This window comes from Polypterus senegalus, chromosome 10 (genome assembly GCF_016835505.1).
Source record: "Polypterus senegalus isolate Bchr_013 chromosome 10, ASM1683550v1, whole genome shotgun sequence".
NCBI classification, from domain to species: Eukaryota; Metazoa; Chordata; class Cladistia; order Polypteriformes; family Polypteridae; genus Polypterus; species Polypterus senegalus.
The window spans coordinates 181,378,631-181,399,657 of record NC_053163.1 but is presented as its reverse complement, the minus strand read 5'-3'; the positions used below and the strand labels follow the sequence as shown (position 1 = coordinate 181,399,657).

At 38.1% G+C, this 21,027-nt stretch overlaps 1 protein-coding gene across 1 annotated transcript; it reads left to right on the top strand.

The window, feature by feature from the left end:
• The first annotated feature begins 2,530 nt into the window (after window positions 1-2,530).
• LOC120538398 (homeobox protein TGIF2-like) lies at window positions 2,531-17,816 on the top strand. The gene is made up of 3 exons (XM_039767914.1): window positions 2,531-2,869; window positions 11,664-11,917; window positions 16,431-17,816. Exons 1-3 carry the CDS (start codon window positions 2,851-2,853, stop codon window positions 17,358-17,360), a joined length of 1,203 nt encoding a protein of 400 aa, XP_039623848.1. The 5' UTR covers window positions 2,531-2,850; the 3' UTR covers window positions 17,361-17,816.
• Window positions 17,817-21,027: the final 3,211 nt, after the last annotated feature.

The window sequence follows — 21,027 nt, the reverse complement described above, 5'->3', positions numbered from 1 at the left end:
ATGTGTACATAATGATCAGTCCCTGCCATGCTGGTCTGAACAAAACTTTGCGATTTTCACATGTAAAATTTTTAAATGACCTGCTGATCTACACTGTGTGCACAATTATTAGGCAAGTGAGTATTTTGACCATATCATCATTTGTAATGCGTATATTCCAACTCCAAGCTGTATTAACTTGAATGCTTATTGGATTTAAGCACGTCAGGTGATGTGTATTTGTGTAATGAGGGAGGGTGTGGCCTAAGGAGATCAACACCCTATATCAAGGTGTGCAGAATTATTAGGTAGCTAGTTTTCCTCGGGCAAAACGGGCCAAAAAAGAGATTTAACTGACTCTGAAAAGTCAAAAATTGTAAAAAGTCTTTCAGAGGGATGCAGCACTTTTGGAATTGCTAAGATATTGGTGTGTGATCACAGAACCATCAAACATTTTGTTGCAAATAGTCAACAGGGTCGCAAGAAACGTGTTGAGAACAAAAGATGCAAATTAGCTGCCAAAGATTTGAGAAGAATCAAACGTGAAGCTACCAGGAACCCATTATCCTCCAGTACTTTCATATTCCAGAGCTGCAACCTACCTGGAGTGCCCAGAAGTACAAGGTGTTCAGTGCTCAAAGACATGGCCAAGGTAAGGAGGGCTGAAACCCAACCACCACTGAACAAGAAACATAAGTTGAAACGTCAAAACTGGGCCAAGAAATATCTGAAGACAGATTTTTTTAAAAGGTTTTATGGACCGATGAGATGAGAGTGACTCTTGATGGACCAGATGGATGGACCTGTGGATCAGTAATGGGCACAGAGCTCCACTCCAACATGGAGGTGGGGTACTGGTATGAGCTGGTATTTTTAAAGATGAGCTAGTTGGACCTTTTTGCATTGAAGATGAACTCAAAATCAACTCCCAAACCTACTGCCAGTTTTTCGAAGACACTTTCTTCAAACAGTGATACAGGAAAAAGACCATGATTTTTATGCAGGCCAATGCTCCATCACTTGCATCGAAGTTCTCCACTGCGTGGCCAGCCAGTAAAGGCCTTAAAGATGAAGGAATAATGACATGGCCCCCCTTCCTCATCTGACCTAAACCCTATCGAGAACTTGTGGGCACTTCTTAAACGCTAGATTTACGGAGGAGAAAAACAATACACCTCTCTGAAGAGTGTCTGGGAGGCTGTAGTCACTGCTCCACAAAAAGCTGATCGTCAACAGATCAAGAAACTGACAGACTCCATGAATGGAAAGGCTTATGACTGTTATTGGAAAGAAGGGTGGCTATATTGGTCATTGATTGATTGATTTATTTTTTTTGAAATGTCAGAGATGTTTATTTGTAAATTTTGAGGTGTTTGTTTATTATTCTCACTATAACAGATGAAAATAAACAAGTGAGATGGGAAAATTTTCATTTTTCCTTTAGTTGCATAATAAATCTTCACACTAATAGTTGCCTAATAATTGTGCGCACATATGTATTCCCCTGATGATGTTCACACTCACATTTCCATTGTGAAACATTCAGGTTTCAGGTTTATTAACATTTTGGATTGACTGATAGCACTGTGTTTGTTCCATATTAAAATGAATCCTCAAAAATACAACTTGCCTAATAATTGTGCACACAGTGTAATGAGTGTTATACTCATTTCTACAGGGTGGTCCAGATCTAATTATGATGATCCAAATCGTCTGAATGACTTTGATTTATGCGAAGATGATTCTTCATGTCGTCAGCTTGCACACTTCTCGATGGTCTGGGAGTTTTTGGGTGATTTTCTATGTAATGAACTTAATAAGTTATAGGGTAATAAAAATTGCATAATTAGAACTGGACAAACCTATAGAATGTCTACAAAAAGTATTTTAAACCATAAGGACATGGAGTATGTCTCAAATGTATGTTAAACGATTGGTGGATCAAGCACTGAGCAGGCCATTGGTGCTGGCTAAAACAATAGGGCAGTGCAGAATGGGAAGAAATAAATAGAAAATCAGTGTAAATGTTTTTAAAAATTTCTGAAAAGAAAAGTTTCATAGTGGCAGTAAAAAGATGTCCACTCCACTCCGAAGTTGTACCAAGTACTGATGTTTCATAAATTACTTGAACGATCACTGCTATCTCACGATCAAGAACAGAGCGACAAATACACAGTTCTGATGGATTACCATTTGACTGTAAATTCTGCCGCATTATGGCTTCTCTTTCGTCCCCTTTCCCCCCTAAACGTACTCCATACTGCGCAAATCCTTCCCTGATTCCCAAAGCGGACGCACGTACGCGGTGACAAGAAAGCGTGTCAGTCTAGTGCGAATGGGGAGTCCTCGAGTAAACGCGCCAGACAGAGTCGTGCCCATTTGCAGCCACCGCCGCTTCATTGTGTGCAGGCGCTGTGCTTCCCACTTTCTGAATGAAACGCTACAACGTCAGTCAAGCCGACTGAAGCCACGGATTGGTAGAAATCGTCGCCGGAGGCGGACTTATTAGCCAGTTCGTGCCGGCTGATTGGCGAAGGCAGAATCGAGTAGGCGCAGGTAGTCTGGAACAGGCGATTAGAAGGCACGTTTACAGCGAGGAGGTGGCAACTTGGAGTTTTAGAGGGTTTGTTAGTGGAATTTCATTTCACGTAAACAAGAATAAAATAGTTTAATAGAAAATAGGTATTAAACGCCAAGAGAAGGAAAATTTGTTTTTGTTTGGTTAAACGTCGCTTAAGAAATCCAGCGACTTAGGTAGGGGGGATTTCCCGACGACGACTAACTTCATTTTGGAGAGACGCTGATTTTGTTGTATATAAAAGAAAAGAAGAAGCTTCGTCTCCGTGGAGAAGCCAGAAAAGTTTCCAGAGAATGAAGCCCTTAAAGAGGGGTAAGTAGAACCTGCTAGGTAGGTTGATGGGTGACCCTCTCGTTGTCTGTCGTTCATGAATTCGCGTCGGTGAAACGTGAAGGCAGTCAATGCGTGTTTGTTTTCAAAAGCACTCCTTTGGTGAAGGGTGAACGAGATTGAAACGCGCCCCCCTTCCCCATGTTTGAATTTTGGAAAGACAGTTAATCCGGAATGCATTGTGCGTCTTACCCATCGGGTCGGGGTGGGCAACGACCTTTATTTTATTTATTCATTCATTTACACGGATTAAAGCTGCAGTTAATAACTTTCCTAATTTTGAGAAAGTTGACATTCTTTGGCCTATCCACCACGCGCGTTTTGCACATCTTCATGGTGAAACGTAAAAAAAAAAAAGTTTAGAACATTGTCCGAGTTTTGCTATTGTGCAAACGTAATTTACAAGTGTTAAAACGTTTTTGTTGGGGGGTGCGAATACAATTTGTTTTAAGGACTTCTAGTGTACCGCAAGTGTGCTGGCATCTCGCTAAACGTTGCCTTTTAAATGTTGAATCGGCGAAGAGTAACGCATCTGAAAACTTTTCATGGAAGAAAAAAAAAACTCTAAAGAAGTGCAAAGCACGCTTTCTGTTCCATACGGATCTACATCAATTTATTCACACACGTCGTTTTCCCCTTTAATTACAGACACCTTCTACGTTGAGGGTTGACATGGACCTCGACGCGTTGAAGTTGTTCTTTTTGTTCGGATCTCAACGGAAGGTGACCAATTCACGAGCCTAAAACGTGCTGGGGGATGGGGAGCAATCAAGTTAACACTTTCGGAGATAGAGGGGGGCGCTCGCTTTGCTTACTGCTTTTTTTGTTTTGATGAAGTTCCAATCTCTGTATATTTTTTAGCAGTCGAGCTGATTTAGAACACCACTAAGGAAGCGTAGACTAGGCCTGCTGCACGAGATGCGTGGTCTCGGCGTCGTGGAGTTTTGACAGCTGTGGGGAAACCCGTTCGAGTTCCTGTTTCACTTTTTTAACAAAGACCAGCCTTGTTCTTGGCAGCGATCTGATGTGTAAAATGTCTCCCTTTTTAAATCCCGAATACGACATGCACGGCTGCCTGCTTTAGATGGATGTTGATTCATTCTCATTCTTTTTTTTTTTTTTAATGATTTAATATGAATTCGGATATGCGTGTTATAGCAGGATAACGGTGGTAGGGAACGTTTGTCTTCCAGAGTGCGTTTGTGAGCGGCTGGATTTGAGCTGCGTGGCTGTAGCGGAGGAGGCGCTTGTTTCTTGCGCACGTGCGTTTTACGTGGCGTTTGCTGCGAATGTTCGCTTTTTCTGCATTCATTCTCGATTTTTTTTTTTTATATCCACATATGACGGTTTTCAGCGACGGTTTTGAGTCGTTCTCGTGGTGAGAACGGGCCACCGCATGTTGCGATTTTTTTGTTGTTGAAAGTTATGAAAAAATGCAAAATGACAGCCAATTGGTTTGTCAAATTTGCATAGTACCACGCCCCTCCCCAGGTTATGCTTAGATTTCCTCGCGTTATTCACATACAGTACCGCCCACTTTCTTAGTTAACACATGGAAACATCTCTTATTTATAGTTAGCATCCCCTGTCGGACCTGCTTCAAGTTTCGTGAGTACAGTGGGGATTTAAAAGTTCTCTGGTAGTTTCAACCTTCTTGATGGAGAATGAAAGGCAATTGTGGCTACAGGGAGCATTGCATGTATCAGCTTTCTTTTGTTTGTTTTGCCGCTGGCTAGGTAGAGACGTCAGAATGGGCTTCTCTTCTTTGGTTACTGAGGCAGAAGAATTCTTCGGATCTCACGGAGACGTGGGGAGGAAGCGGCTTAAACATTTGGAATGGAGGACTTCCCGTGCAGCGTGCTGACCACATGCAAGCAGCTCCATGGCCTTTTTCATTTATATTCGTTGAATTCCAGCACTCCATGGTGCGCGATTTGACCTTTTTTAAGAGAAAAGTTGTCTTAACGACAGAGGTTTTTTTTTTTAGGCGGATTAAAGATTAGGTGGTCGCTTATTCATAATGAATGATACTTGGGAGTAGGGGTGCACGATAATGGCAGAGATAACTGGCGATTATATTTACAATTATTAATTTCAATTTGCAATACAATGAAATGTGCACCTTGCCTTGGCAACTGCATATACTGTATTCTGTTTACATTACAATACAATGGAACCACTACAATTATGAAGTGCTTGATACGTTGAAAAACGAAAATATCTGGGTTTATAATTTTTTTTTTTACATTTTTAAATAGATACAGCACACTTATAAAATTTGTCACTGGTTTTTATTGTAAAAGTTTATAAAATAAAAATCAAGTATAACAAACATTCCTTCTTTATTTTCTTTAAAATAGATGTTACTCCTGAATAAAACAGAACAGCCAGCCATCAATCACAACCATTTACCATTCAAAACTGAAAAGTGCGTAAGAATATTAAACATTGAAATATTTTAAATTGGTGTTTTGCTGTACGGTATTAAGAAAACAAGTGTTGTGAATGTATGTGTAATCAATGCAGATAATAATCCTACGATAGGTTATGTTTACATTTTCTTAATTATACACTAATAGTTCTGTTGTATATGTACATAAACACAGTAAATGTGACATTGTAAATAGTAAGCTCAAAAAGTATTTAAATACTATATCAGACTCTGTCCTTCAGCAGTGGTGTTCCCGTTTTCAAGGAAAGTATTGTAAGAAAGAGTGCACTCGTTTATAGGAGCAGCATTGCAAGTTTATATTCCCAATTTTAACATGTATTTGTCAATCTTTTCTTGTGAAAGTAAGTCATTAAATATTAATTTGCACTTATTTTTAATTATTGCATGCAGGTCAGAATTTCTTTGTACTCTTCACATGTGACAATTGATCCTTTTGTTTTCTGAGATAACATGCACCATTGCTCCAACAATGGCTCTTTTTTTCCTGCTTGAATGCCCTTCTAAACTGTTAGCTGTTTGTCATTGACTGGATCTATGAAGAACTCACTATATTTCTTTTTAAGAAAAATGACAATTAACACTGCATGAAGCTGAGACCACTCTGTTATGACATTATCCCCTGCAGTTGAATACACGTATTCACTAGGAGTGGACCTATGATTTGATCAGAAAAGCGAGCATTGGGAATTTTGCTGCTTTTCCTCTCACCATTGTAGTGGACTGCTGCTGAGGGCAATGAAAATCCACTTCTGTATAATTCCTCCTTGTTTTAATGTACCTAATTTCTGACTTGGCATCAGTGAAACACATATCAATGTTTCAAGCACTTGTTCTCGCATCCTCACCCTGTAAGAGCTGCTGTCACCAGTTAGTTGTGTTTGAGCATATCATGAGGACTGATCCAGTATGGTTAGTTTGTGCTCTGCTGGTCTTGAAAGAGTCTGATTTCAAAGCAAGTTTAAGGAATCAGTGGTGCATATATGAAACATTGTTGCTGCTGTGATCCATGGTGCTTGTCAAAGGATTTGACTCATTAAATTTAAGTGTATGTGTGAAAAACGTAACGGTGGTCCCAGCCTACTTTTATATACAGTGATGTCTAAGTTGTGTGCCAACAGCTTTCACCTGTGCACGATTAGACCGACAGGGAATAGAGGTTCTGTGAAAGTGCAGTCAATTTGTTATAACTTAGTTTTCAGTTTTTAATATTTTTAAATTCTCTGCTTATGTTGTTTTTATTTGTCTTTGTGTTTCATTTCAGTCATGTGGTACAAGATGCACTTCGTATTTTTGTTATTTTGTATCATGGAATTTGAAGCAACAAAGTTTTGTCTTGTGCCTACTGTGTTATACTTGCATTGCTATTAATTTACAGTTGTGGCCAAAATTATTAGCCCCCTTTATGAAATTAGGCAACACTCCTGATTCCAATATGAAAATGACCATTAACAACAAATATTTGTTTTTTTAAAGCATATCTGTGTCCAAAATAACAAGGTCCACTAATTGTAGTTTGGATATTTTGACACACTGAGTGGAAACAAGAAAGGGCAAAAATGAGACATCCAAAATTATTAGCCCCATGCCCATTAATAGTCAATACTGTACCCTTTTTGAGCCACAACTGACAACAATCTATTAGAGTAGGTCTTTACTAGATTAGCACAGGTCTCCTGAGGGATTTTGGTCCATTCCTCCATTGCAAATTGTTCTAGCTGGTCCAAAGTGCGTGGTTTCCGAGCACGGACATTCACTTTGAGCAATCGCCACAGATTCTCAATGGGATTGAGGTCTGGGCTCTGTGCGGGCCACTCCAAGATCTTGGTTTTGGTATCCTTGAAAAACTGTTGAACTAATTTTGATGTATGCTTTGGGTCATTGTCTTGTTGGAAGACCCAGCGACTACCTAAGCCTAGACTACGAGCAGATTTCTGCATATTCTCCCTCAGAATGTCAACATAATTTTAGCCCGAACAAGGCTCCCTGTGCCTGAGGCTGCAAAACAGCCCCACAGCATGATGCTCCCACCACCAGGTTTAACTTTGGCAACTGTGTTCCTAGGGTTGAAGGCCTGTCCCTTTCTTCGCCAAACATAAGCAACATCCATGTGCCCAAACAGTTCCAGTTTAGTCTCACCAGACCAAAGCACAGACTTCCAAAAATCATCTTTACATTTCAAATGTTCACGGGCAAACATCAGTCGGGCTCTGATGTGCCGCTGTTTGAGTAAAGGGGTTCTTCTGGGACGATGGCTGTGAAGCCCACCACGGTGAAGAGCCCTCACAACTGTGTTCCTTGAAACATCAACTCCAGAAGAGGCCAGGTCAGCAAAAATCATCTTGGCAGATGTCCGGGGTTCCTTGCTGACATCTCTGACTATTCTCTCCAGAGTTCCTGAAATCTTGCGCTTACGGCCACAGCCAGGTTTGTTTCTAACAGAATTTGGCTCCTTGTATTTGGCAATGATGCAACGTACAGCGGTTCTAGACACTGTGAATCGCTTGGAAATGGCAGTGTAGCCTTGCCCCTTATCATGAGCCTCTACTATCTTCTTTCTGAGCTTCAGACTGATTTCCTTTGTCTTTGGCATGGTCAGTAACAGTAGTTCCTCTCATGTGTTCAAGAGCCCTGTTCCTTGGGAGTCTTTTTATGCTGATTGAGTGTTGTTAGGAAGCCAATTGACGGCACAGGTGTGGTTTCAAAGCTGATTGGTTAATTAGTGTAGGTGTGTTTTGAAAGCAAACATTAACATGGGGCTAATATTTTTGACCACCCCATTTTTTACTATATTTGATATAAAGCAAGACTAAAAATATATTTTATATTACAAAATGTATCAAAAGCTAGTAAATAGCACTGGTGGATGTTTGATTATATCAAGTTTAATCAATGTTGCAAACTTTGGGAAGAAGTTTAGGAAAATGTTCCATGATTCCAGGGGGGCTAATAATTTTGGCCACAACTGTATAGCAAACAAGCTGCTGCATGACCTCTGTTCTTCAATGCACTCCTCCACTGAAAGGCCCATGTAGGAGAGATCCATGTGATATTCTCTTTGTTAAGCCTATTTATAATATGACTGTCTTGTGCGCAAAATTAAATTCTTACTGCGTTCTCGTAGTAATCGTACTCTCTCTACATTTATTCAAATTCTGTCTCTCTCCAGTTAAAATATGCTGGTCTCTCTTTGATTCGCCTTGCTGTCACGGTGTAGTGCCCAACCCTACCATATGCAGTCCTTTACACACGGCAGTTGCGTTGCCTCAGAGCTCTGAGACTGCCTGCTGATTTAAAATATCTTCATGGCTTGGTGTTTTAATGGATGAATGGCCGACTTCCAGATTTTTGAAAGGGTAGTCCAGCAACTCTGGATAAGTTTCCTTTTAGTTTTTCAGATCAGTACCTGTCATAAAATACATGTGCTTACTATACCACTGAATTAAACTAAGAGAGGGCTGGAACTTGACGTGTCTTTGACTTTTGTCAAAATAGATCCCAGTCCAAAACACTGCAAGATCTATCCCTTTAGGTAAAGGTGCATTTTCATTTTCAAGCAACTCAGTTGTACTTTGTTTCAAAGTTGAGATCAATGAGATTTTCTTTTTACATTTCTGGATATGTATTTTAAGTAGAGCTTTACAAGCCTAAAATAAACCTTTCATGGGATGCCAGAAGATCAATCACATAATAAAATAGCTAAACTGTCTAAAAATGTACCGTACGCAAATATGTAAAATTAAAGCAGAAACCCCCGACAATCCCCCCATCTCTTTGACCTAAGTGGCTAAACCTTTAGTTATTGTGTACTTTTTTTTTTCCTTCTTTGACTGTACTTTTGCCGCCAAGTATAATTTGTAGTATAATACTCCTAACTGGTTCTAAGTATTAAAGTGCGCACTGTTACCCAGAATAAGACCTGTTAAAGATGTGCACCAGTAGACTGGTCAAGTCACAAATGAGGTAAATGTTCCTGACTTTGCTGCTTGCATCTGTAACGTACCAGTTTTCACAGTGAAGAAATCGAGGACTCCCTTGCTCCTGTTAAAAGTGAGAAGACGGTCTATGGGTTTAACACAGAACAGCACAAAATACATCAAAGTGGTGGTCCATGCATTATATTTAATATAGTCTTGCTTGGTTTATTTTTGTTTTTGCTGAAGGGTATCCTGTACTGATTTACCTTTGGTTATTAAACCACACAGGCCAAACTTTGAGGTAATTTACTCAGCAGTTTGCTTGCTTCCTCTAATGGTGGATTGTTTACTGTTTATGCTGTTCAAGCAGTATTGTGTGTGATCCACATTCAGCTAGTGATAAGTTTTTCTTAGCTGTATTTTGCACATTGGGCCATGTATATAGTCTGGTCATCTCTTTTCATTTTGTGCACCATTAATCAACCTTAGGTTGAGCTTGAAGACCTACCTAACACTGAGGACTCTTCAGCATGCAAGAGTACAGTATGTTTTAGTGATTTAGTTCTAACTGGTATCCATGTTAGTAAGATGCTTAACCACTTAAGCTCCAGATTCTTACTGTAGATCTGTTAAACCACTGCCTGCTAATGTAGCCTATCCTTCCATGTCTCTTAGCAAGTAGGCAAAGAGAGCATATTTCAGCATAAGTAGGTGAATCCTTACCAGTGTTTAATTTTAAAGTAGATATAAAGCTGGGTAATTGGGCAGCTATTGAAAAAACTATAGTTGGCATAGGCAAAAAGTCAGCATACCAGCAAACAAATATGGTTGAATTCAGTAATGTGCAAAAGACCCAGGAAGCTCACTGAAGCTGCAGCTAATGTTACAATATTTATAATTGCAAGCTGCTGAAAATGACGACTCCTTGCAGCTGTCGGTTGCCTGTAGGAAAGTGATGCATGGCTAGAACACAGTTGGAGCAGAAACCTCATGTACTGCACAATATGTTCATTTCTTTCTATTCTTTATGGGAAAGTCTTAATTTCTGTCATTGGTGATTCTAAGATGTGGAAATATTTTGAGTGGGTACTGAGGTGAACTAGCACTATATCCCAGGCCGATTCCTGCCTTGCACCAAGTGCTTCTGTGATGGAACTTGGCCCCATGAGACCCTAAATTGACTTAAGTGGTGACGGTTGTTTTCGGGTTTTTGTGTTTTAATAGTTTTATAGTTGAGTTCAAAAAAACATGCTGAAATTTGTTGTTTAGTTGTACTTGTTAATTTTGCGCAACATTTGCAACTCCGTCAGCCATGATTTGAAATATGAAAGGACCTGAAGAAATATATTTCTGTTTTTATACTTGTAAATGACTTTTACTTTCTATGGCACCATTAACATTGTGCACATTTCAAGATTTTTTATTTGTGCCTTACTAGACTATGATACAGTATCATATTTTTAAAGTTAAGCACTACAATATTTGGAATAAACACACAACGGATACAAGAGATACACCTTTGGTAGACACCAGGGTGATCTTAGAATTATATCAAGTAGATTATACAACAGCTTATATTCAACAGCTATACAAATCCAAGATAGCCTTGGTGTAAAAATTAGTTGGAACACATAGCAGTGGTGATACACAAGAAAACAAAGAGCTGGACAGTCCAGTCATGGTTGCATAACTGAACTGCAAAGGAGGTATAGAGTAATAGAATAGAATAGAATGGAATGAGGAGGCGTTGCATAGCGTGCTCAAGTCTAGCAGATAAGAAGTATTTGATGAGGTAGTAACAGTACAGTTTTATTGAATAGAAAAGACTATGGCAAAACTAGAGAAATGAGATTGATCTTCAGGTTGGATTTGAATGTTGAGACAGAGCCTCGCATGTATGTAAACATATTGATCTTCAGGTTGGATTTGAATGTTGAGACAGAGCCTCGCATGTATGTAAACATTACGTTGGAAGTCTTGTTTCCTCATGCAAGAATGCATAAGTAAAAATGGAGATGCTTTTCAACTTTATAGACTTAAATGTCACTGCATCTCCTGGCTAAATGTCATTTTCATTTTGGATTAGGTTGTGACTGTTAAATGGAAGCGTGATGCACCAGTCTAAACTGGCTACAATGGAAGTTCCTTTAACTGCCATGCATGATGTGAAACGACAAAAAAAAACACTTTGGTTAAGTACAGGTTAGAATCAGTTCTGTAAATGATGCAAAGAATCAATTTTGAAAACTGTGTGTCTTGATATTTCTGACTTGCATAGTACAATTGTTTATAACACCAGAATAAATTAAGCTAACTAGAGAGAGAATTAAACCTCTGTATCTCCAGGAGTACAAATCTGTATTTGTTACATTTTTGTTGTATTTAATTTAATTTCCCTTTGTCTTGGCAGCATTTGAAGAGTCCACTCTTGAGCAGGAGTTCTCATTGATGTCAGACAGTGACCATTGTGAAGATGATGGGACAAGTTGTAGTCTCCCAGTAGATCTCTCTGGGGGTTCTGGGAAGAAACGTCGACGGGGAAACCTGCCTAAAGAAGCGGTGCAAGTACTCCGGGACTGGCTATATGACCATCGATTTAATGCCTACCCATCTGAGCAGGAGAAGCTCAGCTTGTCTGGTCAGACAAGTCTTTCTGTGCTGCAGGTATATTTAAATACATTCAAAAACCTGTTTGTATATGTGTGGCATTTGTATATTTATTATTATTATTATTATTATTATTGTTGTTATTATAATAAAAAACTGTCTTCATTGTACGCCTAATCATAATTGTCATGGACAGCGTTATAGCTGCATCTGTTAGAATTCACGAGCAACAGAGTTATGGTGTGGATACTACTTGTAAGCCAGACAGGAAGGTTTGAAATTGTATGTTGTTCACCAAGATAGATGGATTTGACCCGAGGGGAAATGTAGTTTGTATAGAAGCTCGTAATTGCCATAGTTTTGTCTTCATTTTCTTCTCTGCCACTACCAACAGCTGGTCCGGCATGCATCCCATAATTGAGCTTGCTGCCTTAATCAGCTTGTTAATTCAGTGGGTCTCTCTTGAAGTGATGTTATCAGCCTTGCACACCACAGTACAGCAAATCACACTGGCTACAGGGATCAACATTAACTTTTAAAGGACATCAACCTTTGGTTGCCAATAATGAAAACATGATTGCTGATTTTAACAGAATTTTAACACTATCATTGGAGTAGTTAAGATGTTATGCAATTATATGTCCGCTTGCTGCTGTTTTACAGCATTTGAGTCTGAAGTGGTATCACGTAACATTTTAGAATTTTATCTTGGTGCACACACATTCTGTGTGTCGTGAGGTTTGTTGTGATGTAAGTTTGTTGAACAATTGTTCAAAAATATTGTTACTCCTAAAACACTTATTATTTAGCAATTGAAATTTTAACTCATTTTATTTTTTTATTTCTTCAAAATACCAGTTGCTTCAGAATATGTTATTCCTTTAGTTAATGTTCATGGAATATGATTCCAACCTGCAGTCTATTTTCTAGTCTTGCTTTTGTGTAATGCTGTAGATAAGCACATTTAAATTTAACTGCTTAAACAATCCTTATGTACCGGAGTTGGCTTCAGTATGGTATCCCCAATACCCAACAAAATGAAAAAGCTTTCTTACTTTTGGCATAAATCCACAGGGCTCAACAATGCAGGGATTTTTTGCAGGCTGCAATAAGTTTAGTAATTTTAAGTATTTTTAACTAACTACAATTAGATTCATTATACATATACGGTCCTTTTGTATATTTTAATGTAAAATCTTTAACTGTAGATACTTGTGCGTGTTATCTGTGCTTACTCACCTTCTGCTCTACATCCTTCCCCCAAAATATTCAGCTGCGTTTCTCTCATTTGTTCCTTTATTGGGTTTCTAAAATATTGGTCCTTGTATTCAAATAAAAAATAATTTTTAAAACTAATATATTAATGAATTTTATTAGCATTGCAGTACTTTGCAGAAACAAAAGTAAACAATTGTATCAAAAGGCCATTTTAACTCGTGTGTAATGAAAGTTGTTGAGAGTTTGCATATTTCGGGATATAATCTTAAACGTCTTCTCAAATTAATAGTAGTATACATCTTCACTTTAGTTCTATCCGTCTGACTTTTATTTTTTTCCGAAATATTTTGCATGTGGTATATCTTTGATCTTTACACCTTTAAATGCCCGAAGTTCCACACAGCTGCCATTTTGTAGTGGCTGCAGGTTCTGTGGGATTTTGAACCTATGCATCTCTTTAAGAGATAAGGGATTTTTAACATTCCTGATATCTGACTTGCATGTACTTCTAAAAAGTGCTTGCTAAATCATTCAAATTGGTGACCAGTAACAACTAGCAGCCGTTAATATTGAGCCCAGGGCAATCACAAGTTAAAGAACATGTAAGGGATGTTACTATCCACGTTGAAGTAACACGGTCTCCTAAAAAAGTTGGCTCTGCCTTGTTTTATGTAGTTGTTCTATATTAGACCAGTCCTGCATGCCCACACAAATTGGTCAAACCATTAGATGAATGCATGTTTGTCCAATATGTCTGAATAGTAGTGTTGGATTGTTTGTACTTCTGAATTATTTGGGGTGAGGAAGTAAAGATTTGTTTTCATTGTCTTTGTATAAATGTGCACACTCTTTAACATACATAGAAGCATTGTTTGCTTTGATTCTAGCAGTTAATGGTCTCTTATCAGTTCAGCAACCCCTTTATCCTAAGAGAAGTCCACAGATATTTTCCATAAGACTGAAGTAAAAACTGTCTTGTAAGTCATTCCTTGGTTCAGTTGGAAGGGTTCCTTTGATTGTTTTCTCACTAAAGAGTGAAATCTTGTATAACTTAAAGGAATATTCCACCCAAATAAGTAAATAAAAAAATATGTGTGTGTATGTATATATGTATGCATATATGTGTGTATGTTTAAATACAATTTGTTACATGTATTTGTGTTGGTGGCCAAATAAATTTTAAATCTTGTGTTTTCTTTATGTAAGCAGCAGTAATTCTTCAGCTGAACTATTTAACAATATTTTAGCAAAAAAAATGAATTTGCATATCTTGAGCAAGTGACTGGATAAGTCTTGGGTACCATGAGAGATGTGTTTTTTTTTTTTTTTTTCTTTCTTTTTTTTCTCACCCATGAACCTTTTTCACACTGTTTGCCATTGTAAAGCATTAGGCACAATTGAGTTCTGTCATGTCCATTTTTCTCACCATTTCGCATGAAAATGTGAGGTTACAACTTTTATTTCCAGCCACCACTACAAAGTACATGAGGATAACATATAAAAATATTATCTTTGGAAGGAGTATTCCTTTTAAAGGCTTCTGCCAGAGTGGAGCAAATTTTAGGAGAAGGGTCCAGCTGCAGGCCTCCAATAGTATATTCATGTTGAGTCTGCACTAGTCACAGATCCCTGCAACGTTATTTGGGGGCCTGCAGCCAGAGGTATAAAGTGCAGTGTCTTGGCACAGGATCATTCTCAAAAATGTGCTGTTCATTGGGAGTCTGCCACTGCAAGTATGCAGCCTTTGTTTTTAGTCCAAAAATATCTCCATTATCCTCTTATGACCATGTCCTGCCACTGTCTATGTTCTTTCAGTTCCTTTAATGTCATTAACCACTTAGTGGAATCTGTGATGAGCTTTCTTTAGGTTTATTCATTGAATTGGGAGTTGTATACTTGTCTTTAATGTCCTTGCGATTTCGTATTGTTTCCACTTAATGCTGGTTGGCACAGTAATTTATAATTTTATGTAATGCCATCTGGTTTTTTTTTATTTTCCTCTCGATTATATTTTTCAACAATAAGATCCCATTGACTGTTTTTTTTTCCTTGTGAATTCTTGTTCACTCTATGCAATATTAAAATATTTACCGAAATGGCTAATCAGAATTTGTACAGTTGATACTAGGTGAAGATGAGCTGAAATAAATTGTATTGTATTTCAATCCAAGCAGTTTTAGTTTCTGTTAGAAAAAATGGGTGTCCACATTTAGGCACTGAATATTTATTTATTTATTTATTTATTTTATTTTATTTTTTTCTTCTTAAAAATGTTTTTTTTTTCTTCACTTAAATATTGTTAGTAACAATACTTAATAAAGCTTTAAAACCAGTCTGACATGATTTGTGATTTTGATTGGAACAATCTCAAATCATTGTCATTTAGTCAATCCTATCTTTAACAGGAACAGCTCTGTTTTTGTCTTGACTACTTTTGGTGAGAGAATACCAAATGGATTATAAGCAAGATCTTATGCCATGTTTGCCATTCCAGTTCTCGCTGACTAAAATGATTTAAGGCCCTAGTAATAGCCGCCCTTTGATAAAATCATGTCAACATTTATTTTGGAAGACTCTCTGCAATTTAAAATGTTTGTCATGTCATTTTTTTAATTCATGTTTTAGTTTTTCACACTCCACTTCAAATCTGGATCCAGCATCATGGGTTCAAATCTTATGTCATAATGTTGCAGTGTGTGAAGTTGGCTAATTCTTACAATGTCTGTGTGGGCTTTCTGTCTCAGTACCAAATCCCCAAACTTGTGGAAATTATGTTAAGTGCCAGGTTTAAATTGGGTGTGCTGCTTTGAGTGGGTCCCATGGTGGAGTGGCACCTCATGGTGCTGATTTGGGCTTTGCAACACTGTGAACTTAAATTTGATGGAAGGTTTTGAAAATGTTAAATTTCTTAGCTTACACCACTATTTTGTATGTTTTGAAATCTGTAGTGCTGTGTGTGTTTTTTTTAAGCCTTTCGGGTTTAAAATAGTTTAAATGAAAGTTGGATCCTGTGGAGAAAACTTAATCTGATGCATGAATTGGGCTCTAAAATGGTTTGGGTGAAGCGATATTTTCCAGTTTCATGCTTTAAACAGCAATCCCAGCATTCACTGTTTTTGTTAGCTAATTCAGTAAATGATCTCTTAATTGCAATGCAAGAAATGTTTGGAAATCTTGCTGCTCACATAATGTAAAGGATTTTTTTTTAAATTTCACCCTCTATATAAAGTTACAAGTTCAACCCTTTTTCTGTTTGTGGGTTGTAGTGGGAGTGTGTTGGGTTCTTTCTTTCTTTTTGGCTTTGTTTAATTTTGTTCTTTTTTTTTTTTCCCTCTTCTCCCCCCCCTTCAAGATCTGTAATTGGTTTATCAATGCTCGTAGAAGATTGCTGCCTGACATGCTGCGGCGGGATGGCAAGGATCCAAACCAGTACACACTCTCCAGACGAGGAACAAAACTCTCTGAACTTCGTGTAGGCAGTGTCCCAACTTCTCCTGACATGAGTCCAGTGAGCCTTGCTTCCCCTCGTCCATCAGTTATTCAGCCTCCGCCAGTCCTTGATCTAAGCATCCTAGAAAGCACAGCAACTGCCATTTTAAGTGGAACAACGAATTTAACTGCCTCTACACCTTTATTGAATGACATTAACCAGTCAACTACAGCGAATGTTAATAAGCAGTCTGATTTCAGAAATGCAAACATGCAAGCTACTGTGCTGACAGATGCATGCAGCTTTGGTCCAGTTGCCGTTCTGAGGGCAGAGTCGGTCAATCCAGCAGGAGGACTTTTCAACACACCACCTCCTACTCCTCCAGAATTATGCCTTGAGGAATTCAGCGACTTGCTGCTGCTCGTTGATGCAGCCTTGCAACGAGCAGCTGAGTTAGAATGCCAAAAGCAGAGTTTATGTACGACCAAGAGTGACCCTTGCTTATCATCAACAAATGCATATAAACATTTGGATTCAGGAACACTAACAGTGTCTCAGAATGCCAATATTCCAGCAGTTGAAATTTCAAGGACTCCCCAGAAGAATGTTACAGACCTGCTGAGCTCCTATGCTACAACATATAATTCAGCAAGTGATGGCAAACAAATCAGTCAAGAGCAAGGGCCAAAGGGAATGGTAGGATATGGCATGTATGAGACACAGATATGGAATACTACCTCTCAAACCAGTGCTTACACCGAGAGCAGACAGAGTGTGAAACCAACAAATTCCATTGCGTGTGTATGGAACACCCCACATAGTCTTCTCTCTGTGCAAGAAGCTGTGAAATAAAGTGCATGGAGCCAGTGGGGGCATGCACTAGACTGCACTAAAGTGTGTTGCCTCAGGACATGAAATGTGCTTTTTGTTACTTTGAGGAAAAACACTAATTTTATAACCGAATTTCAAATATGACTTGAATGTATTCTATAGCCTCCTTGTATTAGTATAGGAGACTAACAACTTTTATGGAGTGTTTTTTTTTTTTTTTCCCCTTCTGTCTCCTTCCCGAATTTAAAATTCAGGAAAGCCGGATGGTGGGTTTTTCCTTAATGACATGCTTTACTGTGAAAAGGAAGTTTAGCCAGTCAGTGCTTCCCCCCTCTTTTTTTTTTTTGTTTTACTTTTTGGAATTTTCTTTAAAGCAATGTAATAAGAGACAATGTATTGACATTTTATGGTCCAACTGCCATCTTTTTATTTTATTTTTATTTTTTTTTAAATTCAGGATCCTTAAGAGGAATTTCCTGATCTCCACTTCTTGGTATAATAGACCTCCCATGCTATACTGGAGGGAGTTGGAAAATCAATAATTGACTCTCTTTCAGTTGTTTTAAGTTTTTAACCCCATACATGGAAATTTAGTGACTCTTGGCATATGAACAATTTTAGTTATGTAATGCCCTCCCAAATGAATGTGTTAACTGTATCTAATGCCTAGCAACATTTCCTACAAAATGGGGGCGGGGAAATTGCTAATGCAAGACTGGCTATTTCATTAGTGCCTTTTTAACCTATTGAAATTAATGTAGTATTAATTCTGTCTTTAACGACCTATTTCTGTGCTTCTGTTGTCTGATCTCACAGATTCTAAATTGGAGTGATAAAGAAAGCCCTTACCACCCTCAATTTTAAACTTGTTTCTGCCTGCAGCCATCTTGTACCTGCACTGACAAGTCAAATCAGTTTCCTGAAATGCTTAGTTCTCAATTTATAAACTGGACCACATTATAGTTTAAATATCTCTTCGCCTTAACCAATTTGACTGGAATCTGTGGGTTTGCGTAGTGGGCAGTAAAAATAGATAGTTGAAAAGTAGTTTTGATAATTGGGTCTATATATTACCTAGTGAAAATACAGTGTGATATTTAAGTGTTCAAGTGTATGAAGCAGCAGTTGTTAAACCTCTATGCATTAATGTCTTCTCTCTTGTTTTGATTTTGGTGCAGGAATCTGTAGAACAATTTTAATATTTTTCAATATTCCATGTTGCACATTAGTTTACATGTGAAGGACCCTTGCTACCTACAACATCCAGTTGAAGACTGACAAACGTTTTAACTGATGGTTATGTAGATCTGCATTCTTTAGATGACCACAGTTCATGGATCCCGTTGCACATTTATATGGTCTGTGCTGCATGTTTAACACACGCTGACTGCCAATTTATTATGGGCTGCTTTTCAAATGACCAAAAATGTTTTTTTTTTTTTTGTTTTTTTTTTTCTTTTAACGTACTTTTACATTCCAGTTAGAGGAGGGCATGGATATGTAATTTAAAACCAAATTGAAGCTTTGTTCCTCCTCCTTTCACTGATCTGATCTGAAAAGGTAGCTTTAGACCACCACATAAACAAAAGCAATTACACTGCCTTACAGTATTGATAATGTAGCTGCCTAGCAAACTAACTGTAGTTTGGTACCACTTTGACAAAAGGTGTGACTCCTGTTAAAGGAGAGTGAAACTAGACCTTGTGGAAGAGTGCTCGCAAAAATAAAGTTTGTTCACCATAACAAAAAGCTGTTCGTAGACTGCGGGAATGATTAATATTGAAAGCTTGATTTTTCATGTGTGTTTATCTAATGCAGTTTTAATTGTATGCAATATCAGTCTTGTGGATGAAAGACTTCCAATTTTGTTTGCTTTTTTTTTTTTTTATAGTGGCTTTACCAAACAATGCTACAGATGAGTTTTCCCTGTATACTTTTTGGCATAATGGGCCACCAGTGTTAAAGGTAGTTCTTCCATAAGGTGACGGATCCCAGTGGTTTAGCAGCACATACCTAGTTCAGTTCTGAACACGTCTGTTTGAGAGCTGTTCTATTTTCCGTTGACTCTGTGTTGCAGAAGTCCAGGGCAAGCAAGACTACAGTGATCCCAATGTATTGTGAAGCAGTATGGAAAGATGCCTTGTGGTTGTCTCCAGGGGAGCATTACTACTCTTGCACAACTGAGGCACACATACCCCCCAGTGAAATTATTGAATAATATTTAACAAATTAAGTATTCTGCCAGCAGCAAAACAAGGTGAGCCAATAATCTTATTTTTCTAGTGTATCCTGAGCAAAACTCTTGTGCTGTGTCAGACTGCTGTGAGGATTATCCTTGGCTGCAGTCAGTCACAAAAGAGCAGTTAAAATTTCAAGTTTGCTCACATTTATCGTAAATTAGGGGGAAGGATTAATTTCCAACCCCCAATCTCCCATCACCACCCGAAAGTTTCCAGCCACCACCCCCCACTCCATTATTAAGAGTTCTTGTCAACTCTGCAAACACATGCGATAGCCATAATGGTCACTAATCTCCACAATGAGCTGCCAACTAAAAATGATAATATAATAATGCCAGAAGTTGAGATCCATTTGAAACATGGGTGCTTTGTGTCCTGTGTGTAAAACTTCAATTAAAAAGTGCAGCTCAAGAGTTTAAATTTCCTTCAACACCCTCAGGATGTCATCCCACAGTCACGCGGTCCATTTTTTCATGAAGTGTTTCACATTCTTTTGGCCAAATTGGTGCCTTGTTTAAAATAAAAAAAAAAAAAACAAAACCAAATTCCTAGCCTGAAACCCGTACACTTCAGTTTTCTTTTTGAATTTGGGCTGGGGAGCCAGGCCTTAATCTGAAGGACAAATTGACAATGATGCCTTAACTAATAGGGGGGTGGGCACATGACACCTTTTGAAGAAAGTATTTGGATAGTTTGTGCAATATATAGAAAAGTTGTTTTGAAACTATTCTTTTGTAGACTTTTTTTTGTACATGTGACTGAAAATAAAATCATTTTCTTAACTTTTTCTTCTCTTTAAACGTGTTTATATACTGTGTATATCCTCTACACAAGTTGCATTATCTGATGAGTATTTCCTACTATAAAAAACAGTGTAACATCTCTAAGAAGAGACTCATTACTTTAACACACACATGCAGAGATTTCATCTGTTATTTAACAACTTTAAACCCCAAAAAGGGGACTGTTCCCTCTTTGGCTATATAGTGTGATCAGTTTCAGTATAATACAGTATGTCCCCCACCCCCAAATGCCAGGCAGTGTTTTTTTGAGTGCTATAACACCTACAGCATAATCTGAAATATCAAAGATGTACCCATTCTGAAAGAACAATTGGCAAGGTAAAAAGATTGCCAGTGTAGCAGAATGGTTAAGAGCCAGTGCCACACTTAGCTTGTGGAGTACTGATCTCTAAAGGCCTGAACTCCATCCACAAGGAAACTTTTATTAGACCCAGCTTTTTCTACCTCTGGTTTTTGTTTCAAAATATTTTTCACTCTGATCAGTTGGCATTTATCCCAGTAATAATGGGCTTTTCACTGTTTATAATAAACCCAAGGTAATGATCCAGAAATTATGTACCAGCAGAGGTGAAGATATGTATGTACTTTAAAAATGATAATTTAAATGAAAATGTTTGTATACTACCTGGAAATAGTAGATGGCAA